This window comes from Herpailurus yagouaroundi, unplaced genomic scaffold (assembly GCF_014898765.1).
Source record: "Herpailurus yagouaroundi ecotype Mexico unplaced genomic scaffold, PumYag 216, whole genome shotgun sequence".
Taxonomy (NCBI): domain Eukaryota; kingdom Metazoa; phylum Chordata; class Mammalia; order Carnivora; family Felidae; genus Herpailurus; species Herpailurus yagouaroundi.
Genome location: NW_024412447.1, coordinates 9,867,476 through 9,885,341, shown reverse-complemented (window position 1 = coordinate 9,885,341; position 17,866 = coordinate 9,867,476). Strand labels below are relative to the sequence as shown.

At 38.0% G+C, this 17,866-nt stretch overlaps 1 protein-coding gene across 2 annotated transcripts in view; it reads left to right on the top strand.

Annotated features, from left to right (window-relative positions):
* The window catches only part of BAZ1B (bromodomain adjacent to zinc finger domain 1B), a 74,486-nt gene that overhangs the window by 20,858 nt on the left and 35,762 nt on the right, over positions 1–17,866 (top strand). Inside the window, exons 4-6 of one of the 2 annotated variants that reach the window (XM_040456121.1) lie at positions 2,450–2,651; positions 6,804–6,925; positions 9,494–9,691. In XM_040456121.1, coding sequence (XP_040312055.1) covers positions 2,450–2,651; positions 6,804–6,925; positions 9,494–9,691 — 522 coding nt within the window. Of the gene's footprint in view, positions 1–2,449; positions 2,677–6,803; positions 6,926–9,493; positions 9,692–17,866 lie in introns of those variants that run through there. The other variant, XM_040456122.1, reaches the window with a different exon arrangement.

Sequence of the window (17,866 nt, the reverse complement as noted above, 5' to 3'; positions counted from 1 at the left end):
AATTCTTTTTTTTTTTTTTTTAAATTTTTTTTTTTCAACGTTTATTTATTTTTGGGACAGAGAGAGACAGAGCATGAACGGGGGAGGGGCAGAGAGAGAGGGGGACACAGAATCAGAAACAGGCTCCAGGCTCTGAGCCATCAGCCCAGAGCCTGACGCGGGGCTCAAACTCAGGGACTGCGAGATCATGACCTGGCTGAAGTCAGACACTTAACCGACTGCGCCACCCAGGCGCCCCTGTATAATTCTTTTTTAAAATATATTTGTAAATTTACATCCACGTTTGTTAGCACGTAGTGCAACAATGATTTCAGGAGTAGATTCCTTAATGCCCCTTACCCATTTAGTCCACCCTCCTCCCACAATCCTTCTAGTAACCCTCTGTTCTTTATATTTAAGAGTCTTTTATGTTTTGTCCCCCTCCCTGTTTTTTATGTTATTTTTGCTTCCCTTCCCCTTATGTTCATCTGTTTCGTATCTTAAATTCCTCATATGAGTGAAGTCATACGATACTTGTCTTTCTCTAATTTTGCTTAGCATAATACCCTCTGGTTCCATCCACATTGTCATAAATGGCCAGATTTTGTTCTTTTTGATTGCTGAGTAGTACTCCATTGTATATATTTATGTACCACATCTTTATCCATTCATCTGTTGATGGACATTTGGGCTCTTTTAAATTTATAGTTCAGTTAAGAACAACCAAGAAAAACTATATGGTCATCTCCAGTTTACACAAAGAAAGCATTCAACAAAGTCCGACATTAGTTCCTAATAAAAACTTATAGCAAACTGCAAATAGAAGTTTCTTCAACCTAAAAAAAAAGAAAGAAATTTCTTCAACCTGATAAAGGATATTTACAGATTAGTCACCAGCTAGCATTATACCTAATGGTAAAAGACTGAATGCTTGCTCTCCCACTCCATTTAACATTGTATTTGGGGTTCTAGCTAGTTGTATGTCAAGAAAAGGAAATAAAGGGCATCTAAATTGTAAAGGAAGAAGTATAGTTATCTTTATGTGTAGACAGCATGATTGTCCATGTAGAAAATCTGGAATCTCCCATAAAACCTCTTAGAACTAACAAGTGAGTTTAGCAGGGTAGCAGGATATAGGGTAAATAATATGAAAACCAATGTTAGCAACATGCAATTGGAAATTGAAATTTAGAAAGATCAGTACCATTTATGATAACATCAAAAATATGCTGTGCTCTAGGAGTAAATCTGACAAGAGGCATACAAGACCTAGACACTAAAAATTATAAAATGTTTCTGAGAGAAATTAAACAAGATCTTAAATGATGGAGAGAGATATTGTCTTCATGGGTCAGAAAACTCAGTATTGTTAAAATGGCAGTTCTTCCCAAAGTGATGTGTAGATACACCACAAATGCTATAAAATCCTAGCAGCTTTTCAACTATACTCAAATTAAAAAATTATTTTAAAAAATCCCAGAAGCTTTTTTATGGGAACTGTCAAGCTGATTGTAAAATTCATGTGAAAATGCAAAGAACTTTGACAAAGAACAACCAAGTTAGAGGTATAATACTGTCTGATTTTGAGCCTTATTTTCAAGTATTAAGGTGGTATGAAATTGTTGTAAAGATAGACTAATAGATTCATTGGGACACAATAGCATCCAGAAATAGACTCCTATACGTCCATCCATGTATACACATGCTGCTCATTTTTGATAGTTAGATGATTAAGTGAAGAAAAGATAGTCTTTTCAACAGATGATTCTAAAATAATTGGATATTCGTATGTATAGTTATATATTTATCAAAGATATTATTTTTAAGTAATCTCTACACCCAACGTGGAGTTGGAACTCACAACCTCAGGAGCAAGAGTTGCATGCTATTTTGACTGAGCCAGCCAGGCACCCCTACGTAGTTGATTTTTTAACAAAATGGAAGTTCTTGAACTGTGTTTACACATATGTCAGGTTAGTGTAGTGATGGCCTTTTAGCCTTAGTACATCGGTACATGAATTATGAACTAGATTGTGATCATTTTATTTATTTAAAAAAAAAATTTTTTTTTTCAACGTTTATTTATTTTTGGGACAGAGAGAGACAGAGCATGAACAGGGGAGGGGCAAGAGAGGGGGAGACACAGAATCGGAAACAGGCTCCAGGCTCTGAGCCATCAGCCCAGAGCCCGACGCGGGGCTCGAACTCACGGACCGCGAGATCGTGACCTGGCTGAAGTCGGATGCTTAACCGACTGCGCCACCCAGGCGCCCCTCATTTTATTTTTTAAGGTATCCTATTGCCGTTTAGAAGTCTGAGAAACAAAGTTGGAAAAAAAATCACAACTTGGCTGCTTTTTCAGTGAATTTTTTTGTCAGGTGAAGTGGGATATATATTGGATAATATATCCTAAACATCTTTAGGTTCTTGGTTCTTTATTATCTTTGATTCTCTCTTGTCTCCTTTATAGGTTGGGAAGGAAAAAATGCTCAAGGTGAGGATTGTGAAGATTCATCCTTTGGAGAAAGTGGATGAAGAGGCCACTGAGAAGAAATCAGACGGTGCCTGTGATTCTCCCTCAAGTGACAAAGAGAATTCTAGCCAAATTGCTCAGGATCATCAGAAGAAGGAGCCAATTGTAAAAGAGGATGAAGGAAGGAGAGAGAGTATTAGTATGTATGATGCTAGCTTTCCTTAGTGAGTTATGCTACTCTTGTTTATTTTATCCTCCATAAATCTTTTGAGTTCTAACAATTAAATTTGTAATTAAGTTTTATAGATAAATAGATATGTTTTTGTTCATTTATGATTCAGAAAACAATTAAAATATCCACGAAGGGAATCAAGATTTAAATCTCCCCACAAAGTTAAGACCAGGGGGAAGTCTTACCTCTGGCTGCTTAGAAATCTGTGTGCACATACCTGCCTACTCAGGATGGGAAAGAGTTTGCTTTCCTTTTCTCCCAAGTTGGACATTCATAAGGATGCGTGGAAGGGGGGGTGATTGGAATAGGAGGAGCTAATTCGAATCCATCCTTCTTTTCTTTTCTTTTTTCTTTTCTTTTCTTTTCTTTTCTTTTCTTTTCTTTTCTTTTCTTTTCTTTTCTTTTCTTCTTTCTCTCTCTCTCTCTCTCTCTCTCTCCCTCTCTCTCTCTTTCCCTCTCTCTCTCTCTCTCTCTCTCTCTCTCTTTCTTGTATATTGGTTTATTTTTGAGAGGGAGAGAGAGCCCATCCGCACAAGCAGGGGAGGGGCAGAGAGAGAGGGAGGTACAGAATCCGAAGCAGGTTCCAGGCTCTGAGCTGTCAGTGCAGAGCCTGACGGGCTCAAACTCTTGAACCATGAGATCATGACCTGAGCTGAAGTCAGACACTTAACCGACTGAGCCACCCAAGGGTCCCGCTCTTTTTTTTTTCCTTTTTTCATTTTGTAAGCCATTGCGGTGCTTTTAAGAGATTTCATTTTATCTGCATAAATTCAGGTCCCTCTCAGATAGGAATTGCCAGAATTGTGAAACTCTAAAAGTAAATTTTAGGGGCCTGGAGACCTTAACCATGATGTGTTGAAAGTTGAGAAACAGAGATGTTGTTCACCGGGGAGACTTTTTAGCCTCTGAGTCCTTCTTTTTTTTTTTTTAAATTTGTGTAAATAAGGAATTTATTTGGGTCCCTTCTTTTTCCAAAAATAGGATTACTCAAGAGGGTTTGTGTATACTGATCCCCTCTCTGTGACTTTTAGAGGATCCAGTAATTTTACTTCATTATTTAACTGTCATAAAGTTCGAGTTAGAATGTTGCATTAGAATGTTCCACTGTCTGCCTTCTGTTTTGTGTCTCCAGATGTTTTGGATATGTGCAGATGGTTTTAGAGGGATGTCCTTACCTACTCCCAAGGCAGCTTCTGAGATTGTTGTGTAGCTGTCCCCCTCCCCCGCAGTTGTTGATACTTTAGTTTTGTTTTCCACTGTGTACTATGAATGCTAATGTCTGTGTTTTTCAGTTTTTCTCCTTTTTGATACTGGAGGTTTATAATATGTGTGTTTTTCACAGATCCTAAGATTTGAGGAGGATAAGTGTTTTGGTTAATTGTTGGCTGTTAGGTCTTCTAACACTTCTTTTCTTATAGAATCAAATCATTGGCATACCAATGATGTGTTACAGTTGTTAGTTTTATACCTTAAGCATCATGTGCCAGGAACTGCTGGTTTTAGGCTTTGGCTATTTTTTAGAGCCTGTGCCTTAGTTCAGGTTTTAATTATTGGGATATAATGTCATTTCTAGTATATTGTTACGCGTCGTAGGTGAGCTAAAGAATGTTACGGTGTACTCTGAATGTCTTCAGGGAAAAATTGATTAGAATTTTCATAGAAATATGATAGGCAAATTCCAGTATGAAAAATATGTTCTCATCATGTGACCTTGCCTTTTACTTTGTGGGGGGGTAGAAATAATGTATTAGGGCAGGAACTTTTCAGCTTTGTGTTCCTAACTTCTCTGGTAGCAACTTCTGTATTCTTCCTCCATCTTAGAAGGGAGTGGTCTTTCCAATTGGCGAAGGTACTTGTTCTTTGAATTCCATTCCCTCCTAGTTTTTCAAGGAATAGGTAAACTTATTAGTCTACTATAGAATGTTTTAAACCCTTTTTCTAATCATTCTTAACTTATAAATAAAGTCCCATTTTCTAAAAAAAAAAAAACTATCCTCCCTTGATCCTGTTCTATTTCTGTCTTAATTCATTCAAGGTAAGATTCTTGAGAATGTTGTCTCTGCTTTCTGACCATGAGTTTATTCCTTACACTGTTATGTATAAGTGTGACTTCTGCCTCTTTATTCCTAAAACTGTTCCTAATAAGGTTATAGGTGACCCCCTAATTGCAGAATTCACTGATTTCTTCTTTGTTTTTTTTTTTTTTTTTTTTTTTACTTTTCTGTTCCATTTAACTTTGACTGTTGGTCACTCTCATATCTTTCAGCTTATTTAGTACCATAGTCTCTTAGGTTTCCCAACTACTTTTCTGTTTTATTTTTATTTTTAGTAATTTCTGCACCCAATATGGGACTTGAACTCATGACCCTGAGATCAAGAGTCACATGCTTTTCCAACTGAACCAGCCAAGCACCCCTACTTTCCTGTTTTGTTTTTCTTTTAACCTCCTTTTCTCATTAAATTATTTTTCATAGGAATTTTCTGCTCCCCCCCTTTTTTTTTTTGGTGCAAAAAGGTGATTTTATTAAAGTACGGGGATAAAGCCTGTGGGCAGGAAGAGCTGCCTGCTGCCTTTTTTTTTTTTTTTTAAGTTTATTTTGAGAGAGAGAGTGTACACATGTGATTGGGAAATGGACCGAGAGAGAGAATGGGAGAGAGAATCCCAAGCAGGTTCTGTGCTATCAGTGAGGAGCCCAATATGGGGCTCAAACTCATGAACCATGAGATAGTGACCTGAGCCGAAAATAAGAGTTGGTAATTTGACCTACTGAGCCACCCAGGCACCCTTGCTGCCTTTTTATTTTTCTGCAGAAGTGTACTGTTACATTTCATTCCGTCCACAGTTTAAATTCTTAATCTGTATAAAGGCTGACGATTTCCAGGACCACATCAGTTTAACTCCTAAACTTTAGATCTAGTCTTCACATGCATGTCCCAAGCAGTTCAAATTTAACACCTGTAAAGCTGAATTAATCGTCTTGCTTATGTTGTCTTCCCAAAGCATGTCAACAAGAATCCTGCTAGTCTTTCAGCATTCTTTTACTCAGTTAATGACACTGTCGTCTCCTTGGTCCCTAAGGCAGAAAACTTGGAAGCCGTTAGCATTTCCACATCTAGGTGGTTACCAAGTCTTGTATTCTAAATACCTCTTGACTCTTTTAGTCTCCATTCCAGTTACATTAATTCAGGTGTTTAGTATTACATCTTGTGATTTCCCATTCTTCAGTCTCACCTTGCCATTTTACTCATTTTCTAACTTTCAAAAGTGTTATTTTCTTTCTCAGTTTTTTTCAGACTAGTAATCTTTCAAAATGTATATCTAGTTAGTTAGACAAGAAATCCTTTGTTTCCCTAGTGCCCATGAGACAAATTCCAGTCTCTAAGGGGTATACAGTGTTAGGGCTCCTGGCTGCTGGCTCAGTTGGTAGAGCATGTGACTCTTGATCTTAGGGTCTCGAGTTCAAGCCCTACGCTGGACATTGGACATGGAGCCTACTTAAAAAAAAAAAAAAAAATGGGGGTACCTGGGTGACTCGGTTAAGTGTTCAACTTCGGTTCAGGTCATGATCTCACAGTTTATGAGTTTGGGCCCCACATTGGGCTCTTTGCTGTCAGCGCAGAACCTGCTTCAGATCCTGTCTCCCTCTCTCTGTCCTTCCCCCGCTCATACTTTCCCTCTTTCAAAAATAAACATTTAAAAATTTTTTTAAAAAGGTGTACAGTGTTATTTATAATTTGGCTCCTACGTATCTTTAGTCTGATGTTTTTACTATAGCGTAGATCATATTCACTCATTTTACGGCTTATAGTCTCTGAACAAGTTCTAGTCGTTCTAGGCCTCTCCTTTGCCTGTCTTCCAGACCAAGTTAGAGTTGCTCCTCTCTGCTCTCATAGTATTTTTTTTTGTCCCAATCTCTGTTACAGTATTTTGCCACATTATAGTGTAAGTTTTGTAGACTCTCACAGACTTGATCTGCTTGAGGTAAGGACTCTATGATTCATCTTTGTGTCTCATCGCTCAGTGCCTGGTGCAGAGTAGGTGTTCAATAAGATTATTAATAAATGAATGGATAAAATTAAAGACGTATTTTTTCACTAATTTTCTATTGATTTGACTAGATGACAGAGCACGTAGATCTCCACGAAAACTCCCTACTTCATTAAAAAAAGGAGAAAGGAAATGGGCTCCGCCAAAATTTTTGCCTCACAAATATGATGTGAAATTACAAAATGAAGATAAGGTTAGTTGGCACTTTATATTAAACCTCTTAAATGTCGAAAATGCTATTTCAGAAAATATCATAGGGCCAGTTTTCTCGGAGAAAATGTGCTACAGAAAAATGTGAATGAATGTGTTTCTACGGTAAATTCTAGGCTTTTGTAGTCTTTGTAATTATGACCTTAAGTTAAATTGTATTTTTTTCCCCTAGGAGATAGCATACTGTTTTCTTTTAATAAGAATTATTAGGGTCTAAGAATAATTTGCATTTGAGTTTCAAACTCAGTTTGAAAAATAAGAATCGGTTCGCAGCAGTTACGGACTTTCTCCAGGAAATAGCTCTTCCCAGTTAAAAATAAAGCAATTTGTAATAAACTCAGAAACCAAGTCAGTTCTCATCAGCGCTTTTACAAGGTATCTGTGAAGCTAATAATCTAAAACAGTAAATACCCTTAAAATAACTTAGTGCTAAGTTTTGATTCTAAGGTTTGAATGTTTTTAATATGTCCAGAGTCAGGACATCACTTAAATGAATTGGCAAGAATTGTTTTCTTAGTGGCATATAAAACACTGTGTTTTTTCATTGACAGTGTCTTAGAATCCATGAAATATGGCATATTAGTTTCAGGTACTTGTATACCTGTATGTGTAAAATATTGTATTTAGAAAGAGGCAAGATGGGCTGCTGGATATGGAAGATAACTGCACATTTGTCCTCCTGTTCAACTGTTTATAGAAGAAACAGCTAGGGCCTGAGAAGTTGAAGAATTCTGTCAAAGTTCCTAATTTAGTAAATGAGCGTGGGAAGGAGTATAACCCAGTTCTTTTGGCTCTTCAGAGTGTTGGATTTTTTTTCCCACCTCAAAAAGTTGACAAGTCTTATTCTATTTTGACTCTTTTTTTTTTTTTTTAAGATTTTAATTTTAAGTAATTTCTATACCCAACGTGGGGCTTGAACTTACAACCCTGAGATAAGAGTCGAATGTTCTTCTGACTGAGTCATCTGATCGCCCCCAGCACTTTGACTCCATTTGTTGTATAGTTGATGTGAAGGCATTGCTAAATTGTTAGGATTTCTTTATATTTGAAAATTGGATGTTAAATACAGTTTTTCACTAAGTTTCTTCACCTTCAGCAGGGTTGCTAGTTAAAATATTATTACTAGGGAGTCTCATCCACTTCCCTGATTATCGTTTGTATTCTTACTGATGAGTGTGAAGAATGTAAATTGCTTTGTTTACGTGTAGTAAATAGAGGAAGATAGAATATACAAATAAGGGTAAAAGATATTTCTAATCCTGTGCTCAGAGATGATATTTGGTGAATATAGATGTGGTTAATGGTGGTTAGCTTGTTTGTTTTTTTTAGAACATTGAGTAGGGGCAAGGGGCAGAGGGAGAGAGAGAGAATCTTGAACAGCCTCCATGCTCAGCACAGAGCCCAACACGGGGCTCCATCCCACAACCCTGGGATCAGGACCTGAGCCACCCAGGTGCCCCAGCTTTTAAGTGACTTTTGAAAATAGGAGTCGGGGCACTGGCTGGCTCAGTTGGTAAAGTATGATACTTGATCTTGGGGTTATGAGTTTGAGTCCCATGTTGGGTATAGAGATTACCTAAAAATAAAATTTTAGGGGGAAAAAAGAGAGGATTCTATACACACTATTTTGTAACTTGCTTTTTTCATTTACTATATGGTAAACGTCTGTGATGTCATTAAATTTTTTTCCAAAATAGTATTTTCAGATTGTAGTGTGTATGATAGTCATCAGGGGGTTTTATTAAAAAATCTAGATTCCCAGCCTCTACTGCCAGAGATTCTTCTCATTCAGTAAGCTTGGGGGCCAAGAATCTGCACCTTAGACGATTCTGATAAATTCGTCCTATTGAGAAACATTTTCCCCCTATGGTTGTATATATTATATGTAATATATTATACATAATTATATGCATGTATATATTATATGCATATAATGGTTGCATTCATTCATTGTATGGATGTATTTTTTTCAAAAAAAATTTTTTTTTAATTTTTTTTATTTTTGGGACAGAGAGAGACAGAGCATGAACAGGCGAGGGGCAGAGAGAGAGGGAGACACAGAATCAGAAACAGGCTCCAGGCTCTGAGCCATCAGCCCAGAACCTGATGCGGGGCTCGAACTCACGGACTGCGAGATCGTGACCTGGCTGAAGTCGGACGCTTAACCGACTGCGCCACCCAGGCGCCCCTGGATGTATTTTAATTTAAAAAATGAATCCCTTACTGATGTACCTTTATGTAGTTTTCCCTTTTCCCTCCCCCCCTTCCTTTTATTAGCAGTTGACAGTCCATTTATTTCTAAATTCTTAACAAGAGGAATTGCTGGTTCAGTGGGTATGCACAGTTTTAGGTCTTTGATACATACAGATAAATTGCCTAGGGATGTGTTTAATTTAACATTCTGTTTCTGAAAATTATTTTTCTTTCATCTAGTTTATAGCCCTGTTTTATAGAGGGAGTTATGATTTTTCTGGAAAGAACATAAATCTTTGTTCTCCGTGGTTAATTGCTTTTAACCCCAGTGGTAAGTTATTTATATTTGTTAACCTAGATCATCAGTAATGTGCCAGCAGACAGCTTGATTCGTACAGAACGCCCACCAAATAAGGAGATACTTCGATACTTTATACGGCATAACGCATTACGGGCTGGTACTGGTGAAAATGCACCATGGGTGGTAGAAGACGAATTGGTGAAGAAATATTCCCTGCCTAGCAAGTTCAGTGACTTTTTACTTGATCCATACAAGGTAAGGTCACTATTAATTTTTGAAGAGCAAGGTAGAACACTTAAACGAGTTCGTTTTCTTCAGTGGCTCCAGTTAGATTAGATTTTGAGCTCTTAACATCAGATAATGGATTCAGAAATTTTGACATCCATCTATTTTATGTAGATGATGATGTGGGGTTGATATTGAAAATCTCTCCTAGATTGATTTATTTTTTACTATGGTTGATTAAAACACAGACACACACACGGTTTTTTGCCTCAGATTCTTCTTGGAATGAGGTATGATATAAATAGGAAAAAATGTTTTACAAATTAATTCCTAAGAATGAAAACTGATTTTGTATATCAGATAAGATAAACACATCAGCAGCCTTGAAAAAGACTTGGAATGGGTATTAGTTTGTATGGCAGATTAGTAGAAAACCTAGCATTTCCCTCTTGAAAATGTTTTTTTTGTTTGTTTGTTTTTTGTTTTCTTTAATCAACTCGTTTGATCTTCCAAACAATTCTTATAATGTTGTGTCGGGTGTATGTGTATTTTATATACATATATACATACATACATACCTACATACACATACACATAATCTTATTTTCCAGTTGCAGGAACTGAGGCTAGTCTAATTAAAACCAACAGAAACTAAAATGACAAAAGCCAAGACCTTGGCCTCAGATTTCTGATTGTCTTTTCTATCTCAGGGTTTCTCCAATAAGATTTTTTTTTAAATGTTTGTTTATTTTTGAGAGAGAATGTGCATGTGCATTCAAGCAGGGCAGAGGGGGGGGGTAGAGGATCTGAAAAAGGCTCTGTGCTGACAGCAGAGAGCCCGATGTGAGGCTCAAACTCACAAGTTATGAGATCATGGCCTGAGCCGAAGTTGGATGCTCAAACCTACTGAGCCACCCCGGTGCCCCTCCAATAAGATTTTTTTTTTTTTTTTTAATTTTTTTTTTCAACGTTTATTTATTTTTGGGACAGAGAGAGACAGAGCATGAACGGGGGAGGGGCAGAGAGAGAGAGGGAGACACAGAATCGGAAACAGGCTCCAGGCTCTGAGCCATCAGCCCAGAGCCTGATGCGGGGCTCGAACTCACGGACCGCGAGATCGTGACCTGGTTGAAGTCGGACGCTTAACCGACTGCGCCACCCAGGCTCCCCAATAAGATTTTTTTTTAATGTAAGTTTTGAGAGTATATATGTCTTTCGTTGGCAACTTTACTGATTTGCATACTGATATTTCACCTTTGTCTTTGGGCCAGGATAGGACTGGCAGAGGGCTACTGATCCATTTAAAACAGATTTTTCCCCTTCCTTTCAATTTTGAAAAATGAAGCACATCTTGAGGCATACAATTAAATTACTTCAATTATTTTAGACTGATTTTGCTGACAAAATTATATGGAGAAATAATTTTATTTCTCCAACCATAGTTTAATATTTAGCATGTTTTCTTATTCCAGACCAGCATGATCAAGCATTTTCTTCCTATGCTCTTTAAATTTTTATTATTTGCATAAAAAGGAAAATTAGAAATTAATTGGCTTTTTCTAAATTTTTTTTTTTTTAACGTTTATTTATTTTTGAGACAGGGAGAGACAGAGCATGAACGGGGGAGGGTTGGAGAGAGAGGGAGACACAGAGTCTGAAACAGGCTCCAGGCTCTGAGCTGTCAGCACAGAGCCGGACGCCGGGCTCGAACTCACGGAGCGCGAGATCATGACCTGAGCCGAAGTCGGACGCCCAACTGACTGAGCCACCCAGGCGCCCCAATTGGCTTTTTCTAGATCAGTACTAAAGTTTTTTATTTACTGAGGGGAAGTTTTAATTATTTGTCATTTCATTGCTATAGAGTTTTGGAATTCTGGTAAGGCTTTCAGTGTCTATAACATAAGATTACTGTCATATATAAAAATCCTATATAAAATCATCTCTGAATGAGTTTTTAGACCCTTGGATCATTTGAGTCCTTAAATATTTTCCTCTTGTTAAATCTTAACAGCTGTCTTTTATGTATTTGAGTTTAGTTTAAGTATGTGAATGACATGAAAGACTTGAAGAAGAAGAAGAAGAAAGACTAAGTATTATTTATGGGTAAAAGGTCTTTTGGGCTAATAAGAACAAAAAAGCTGATCCACACTTTCTGTGGATGCTTAACTCACTTTCTGTAGGAGCCAGAGACTAGAATTCCAGGAGTGTATGAATAAATCACCTATTCTCAAATTTTCTAATGAGGTCTTAAGATACTAACTTAATAGAACCTGGCTATAAGATTGAGGTTAGGAATTGTAAGCTTGTTTAGAACAAAGTGCTGCCTAAAGTCAGTGATTATGCTTAGAGAAATTGAGACTCCTGTACAATACCATTCTACACAGTAATTCTTATCTCCCCGTATGATTTGACCTGTCGCTGATTTTGTCTCCTGAGTTTTGCATATAAGTTGTGTTTTTCCTATTTGTAGTTTTCTTAAGGAACTTATAGCATCTCAGCCAGGACAGAATACAGTAAAGACATAGATAAGTAGACCATAAAACAATGCTTTGGATTTTCTTTCTTCATCAAAGGAGATTTTAAATAATGCCTTGAGGATTCACATTGATCAGATCTATGATCTGCCTATTCCAAAGTCAATAGCTTGAAAAAATTGTTTTTCTCTCTTTGCCTTCTCTTTGGATTTTGTAGAACTTGATATTCTGCCAGGCTGCTGAATGTAGCTACTGTGGAGAGAGAGGAGACCTGGAGAGAGGAAGCAAGTTCTGAGCAGTAGTTTGAGGAAAGGACCAGCAGGAAGAGCTTAGGTGGGAGAGAGGAAAAAGTTATTTAGGGATATGGAATTTTGGAGTGTGAGCCGAATAGGGCCTATTGTGATAATGAGAGTGTGTTTGTGGTCTTACAAACTCTAGAACATAAAACTTGACTAGAAGAACTATCTTACTCATTTTATGTTCTGTGATACTTAGTATAGGTATAATAGGTGTGTGGCTTGTGAAGTCATCTCTTTAAGAAGTACCATTCATTGAAAAACAATGCAGTGGACAGTTGAGTTTAGGGATAATGACTTGGGGGAGTGATTTATAAGGCATTTATTTGTGTGATCCCAGTCATCTAAGATGAAATCTGCTATCTTGGCTCATTGCCCTTTGGTAATAACATTGCAGCTCTAGTGTTTTGTTACTCTTATTTTAGATTGGTATATCCTAGTAGGGAAGCTTTGGTTTAAGAAAAAAATTTAATGTTTATTTATTTATTTTTGAGAGCGAGGGAGAGCACAAGCCGGAGGGGCAGGGGCAGAGAGAGACAGAGGGAGACACAGAGTCCGAAGCAGGCTGCCGGCTTTGAGCTGTCAGCACAGAGCCCAACGGGGGGCTCAAACTCCTGAACTGCAAGATCATGATCTAAGCCAAAGTTGGATGCTTAACTCACTGAGCCACCCAGGTACCCCATAGTAGGGAAGCTTTTGGATCAATATATAATGGCTAAATGCTACTTTTTTTTTTTTTTAACATTTATCTATCTATCTATCTATCTATCTATCTATCTATTTATTTTAGAGAGGGGAAGGGAGGGGGAGAGAGTGAGAGAGGGAGACACAGAATCCAAAGCAGGCTCCAGGCTCTGAGCTGTCAGCACGGAGCCCGATGCAGGGCTCAAACTCACCAACTGTGAGATCATGACCTGAGCCGAAGTTGGACTTTTAACTGACTGAACCACCCAGGTGCCCTGACAAGGCTATTTTCTAACATAAGTATAGTACAGGTATCAAAATCAGGAAATTAGCATTGAAACAATACTGTTATCTGCAGTTCTTACGCATGTTTTGAAATTTGTCCCAATATTGTCTTTTTAGCTAAATTTTGTTTTTGTTTTCACAGGCTCCAGTGTAGTATCATGTATTATGTTTCCTTGTTTTGTGACTTGTTAGGAGACTGAGGTCTCCTCTGATCTGAAGAAGTCTCTCAGCTTTTCTTTGTCTTTCAGAAACTTTTGACATTTTATAAGGATACAGGCCAGTTATTTTTATATGATGCTTCTCAATTCAGGGTTATTTCCATATAATTACATTCAGGTTATGGGTTTTTGGTAGAGATACCACAGAATTGATGTTGTGTGCCTCTTAGAGTGAATTATATCAAAAGGCACCTGATGTAATTTAATTTTGTCTCATTACTTAATGACATTACATATTTTTAAAGATGTTTCTTATCTCTCCTCATTAATGTTTCAAGTAAATGTTCAGGGTTTTGATGTTTTTCTTTAAATTTGCCTTTGGAATTTTCTGTTTGAGTTAGAGACTAGAGCAGAAGCACTCTATTTTTTTATTATTATTATTTTTTTTAATGTTTATTTTTGAGAGACAGAGAGAGACAAATCATGAGCAGGGGAGGGGCAGAGACAGAGGGAGACACAGAATTGGAAGCAGGCTCCAGGCTCTGAGCTGTCAACACAGAGCCTGACGCGGGGCTCGAACTCATGAACCGTGAGATCATGACCTGAGCCAAAGTCAGACGCTCAACTGACTGAGCCACCCAGGTGCCCCCGAGCACTTTAAAAATAAGTTAACTTTAGAAGTACTTAAGACTATTTTATGGTAACCTATTTTGCACATTTGCTGATAAAGACATCTAGAGATTGAGGCGAGCCCATTGTGTGAGTGTTACCTTGAAACTCCTACCACAGCTCCTGGGGTGAATGTAGAGAGAAGTAAATGTTAGAATACAGATTGCTGGAGTTTTCCAGTGCAGGGCTCTTGGCCACTTACTATCAAGTTAAATTTAGCATCTGAGTGAGCTGCTATAAATAAAGTTTCTTCATTTTTATCTTATTTAATAGATTTTCTTATTTGGGGTGGTGGTTTGTTTGACTTGACAGGGAGCAGGTATAGAATTGTATACACTTTTTCTTAAAGGCTTTCACATTGTGAGACATTCATCAGTATTTCGTTCCTGTTTAGCACTTAGAAAGGGCCTTGCCTAAAACCTATAATTCTGCTATTCTGGGTGTCCATTCTTTTCTCCCTCTCTGTGCACTATTCCGATAGATTACTTATGCTGAATGGGGGATAGGGAGACCCTTAGCACATAAGTGGTTTTATACTTTTTCAGATCCCCCTGAGTCCAGCCATGCCGGCTCCCATGTGGCTGTGACTGCCCAGCATGCCCTATGCTGAGATGATCCAGTTACTGAAGGACTGCTCACGCGGGGAGCCGGCCTGTTGGGAGGGGGTTGGGTGAGTTAATTTCTTTCATTTTTAAGAAAAAAAATTATATGGTGTGATTTGGCCAAAAAACACACCTTACAAATAAAAATAAATGGGTTGCTGGACCCTCTCATGGCTAAGCCATCCCAGCTCTTACATCAATTCTGCATAGTATAATGCTTCTAAATAGAAGAAATTTAAAGAACCTTATGAAAATTTGAGTGACTTTTTAAATAGAAAAGTAATCAGTAAATTAAGAAGTGGCCAAATTATAATAGGCCCTATTAAATGATACCTATTTGAAATGGTAAAAATGAAACATAGTCTCACGCTAGTCTCCTTTTTAGTGATAAATTTCATTTTAGAATGACTTTAAATATAGCCTGTTATCCTGAGCATTAGAAAAAGTATCCATCTGTTATGTCTATACTCTGAAGATTTTCCAAGGCTGGTTGAAGAGGATGGCTAACTTGTCTTTAGTTAACGCATTTGTCTTTAGTTCCTGCCAGAGTAGTTTTGGGCCTTAGTCTATGATTTGTAGGGTGGTCTTTGGAGTATTGGTACTATTACTGTCCAGGCGGAGAGTGGAGTCTCACATAAGCTATCTTTGCTCACTCTTGTTAACATTTTGAAATCTAGTTCTGGGGAACTAAGACTGGGAAATTCTGCTTCTGGAGAAAATATCCCCTGAGTTACAGATAGATATTGTTTATGTTCTATAAACTATGAAGCCTCTTTGTCAGCTGATATGGAGGATGATAATTGGGGAACAAAACTTACAGTTTTAGTCAGGCAACAAAAACAGCCCGCTAAGAGGAACAATAATCTGTAATTGCCTGTTGTCCGTAAAAGGCAAAAGTTGGAGTATTGAGGCGCCTGGCTGGCTCAGTTGGTGGAGTGTGCGACTTTTGATCTTGGGGTTGTGAGTTTAAACCCATGTTGGGTGTAGAGATTACTTAAAAAAATAAAATCCTTGAAGCTGGGGACTTAATCAAAAGGAGGATGTTAGGTGTAGTCCACTCATTCATTGCAGACCATATTTCTCCTACTTGTGCTGCCTTGGTTCTGTGAGTTTGTTTCTCTGGTGATTAGATCCATAATGTTTAAATCTTACCTGGTGTTGCAGTACAGCTTATTAAATTTTACCGTACCTGTTTACTCCTGACAAGAGCATGGGTGTTCTTTCCTATCATCTCTGGGGTGTACTCCTCGTAGCACTTCTTCTCGCCTTTTTAAAGGAGCTCATCATTTCATGTTCCATAGCGTTTAGCTGCTTCCTCACCTGCAGTCTCCTCTCCTGTGGGCCTGTCTTAACCAGCTGCCTCCAGGCTGCTGTCTATATGCAGCTTCTGTCAAGTTCGTCCTTCCCACTCAAACTTTGAGTTAGGCTCAGGTCTCTGAGTGCCCTCTGTGCTTAGTTGCTTTTGGTAACAGAAATCAAATATTCTAAAGGTTTTCTAATCTTTCTCCTAGTCACTAGAATTTTTTTGAAATTGGCTCTACTTTTACTTTGCTTGGTTATTATTTCATTTAGTTTACGGTTTAGCTGCCAAGCTTTTTTCTTTGTAATTACATTCTTTAAAGTTTGAAAATCAGGGCGTCTGGGTGGCTCAGTCGGTTAAGCGTCCCGACTGCAGCTCAGGTCATGATTTCACGGTTCGTGAGTTTGGGCCCCACTCAGGCTCTGTGCTGACAGCTCAGAGCCTGGAGCCTGCTTCGGATTCTGTGTCTCCCTCTCTGTTTGCCCCTCCCCCGCTCATGCTCGGTCTCTCTCACTCTCAAAAATGAATAAATGTTAAAAAAAAAAAATTTAAGTTTGAAAATCCACAGCTTTTTTTTTTTTTTTTTTTTTAAATCCACTGTTAAACAGAAACCATGGTATTATGACAAGTTGACTGGGTTCTAACCTATTAACTAATTCTCTATGAAGGGGATATGGTGGTTTGAGGAGATAGGAGATAGATATGTGTCCAGGGGAGAGGGAAGTGAATGGACTAAAGGAATATGTTAAATCTATAAGGAATATATTAAGGGTGGTATTCAGGATGCATTTGATGTACCTGGTTCTGAATTTAAAGTGAGACCACACACTGCGTTTGTATCTTTAATTCCATGCCTGTGTAAGCTGAACATGTATGAGCCAGGGAACTAGGTGTAGTAGAGCAGGAGAGGCCAGGGAACCAGAGGTTCATGCAAGATTGATTATAGCAACTGACCGGAATTTAATGTGGGTAAGAAGAACAAGGAAGCGAGTGTGCAGAAAGTTTGGTAGAATTAATGGATTTAAGGTCCTGGCAGGGATTAAAGGATTGCAGAGTTGGGCTACTAGAGGGAGTGAATTTCAAGGACATGAGGGGATTGTATGAGGTTGAGAATATAGAGGGCTTATAGTTAGTAATGTATTCACGGGAATGAGTTCTCGATGTGTGGCGACAGGACAAAGGGGAGTTTGAGGAACCAGGGGCGGGAGGGCTCCCTGTTTATGAGCAATGATTTTTGTTGTGGTATTGTAAGTAAGAAAATATGCTTCTGCATTTAGACAAAAATACTTAAATTTTTCTACTTAAAAGCATAGAATGTTCCTAGTGGGAACAGAGGTTTAAATGATAAGAAATCCAGAGTAATACTTTATTAACTCTTTAGATGTTGCCATTTTCTAAATCAGGTATCCTCAGTCTGGGATCCACAGATGGATTCTGAAATAGAATGCAGAATTATCATATGTTGCTTCTGGGGAAAGGGCTCACAGATGTCATTAAAATATCTAAGAATTGCTAGCACCATATATAAACAGAACACATATAGTTATGTAGCAAAAATGTTTAATTTTAAGAGTATAGATTTTTAAGTCTGGCTATCAGTTTTGTATTGATAGGGCCAAAACATCAACTAACATTCATGTCTTTGTTTAGGGACATGGTGTCTTTGAACAGAAATGAATATGTATCTTTACCTGGATAGCTGGGGAAGAGGGCCTTTATGATGCTTAAGTGTTGCTT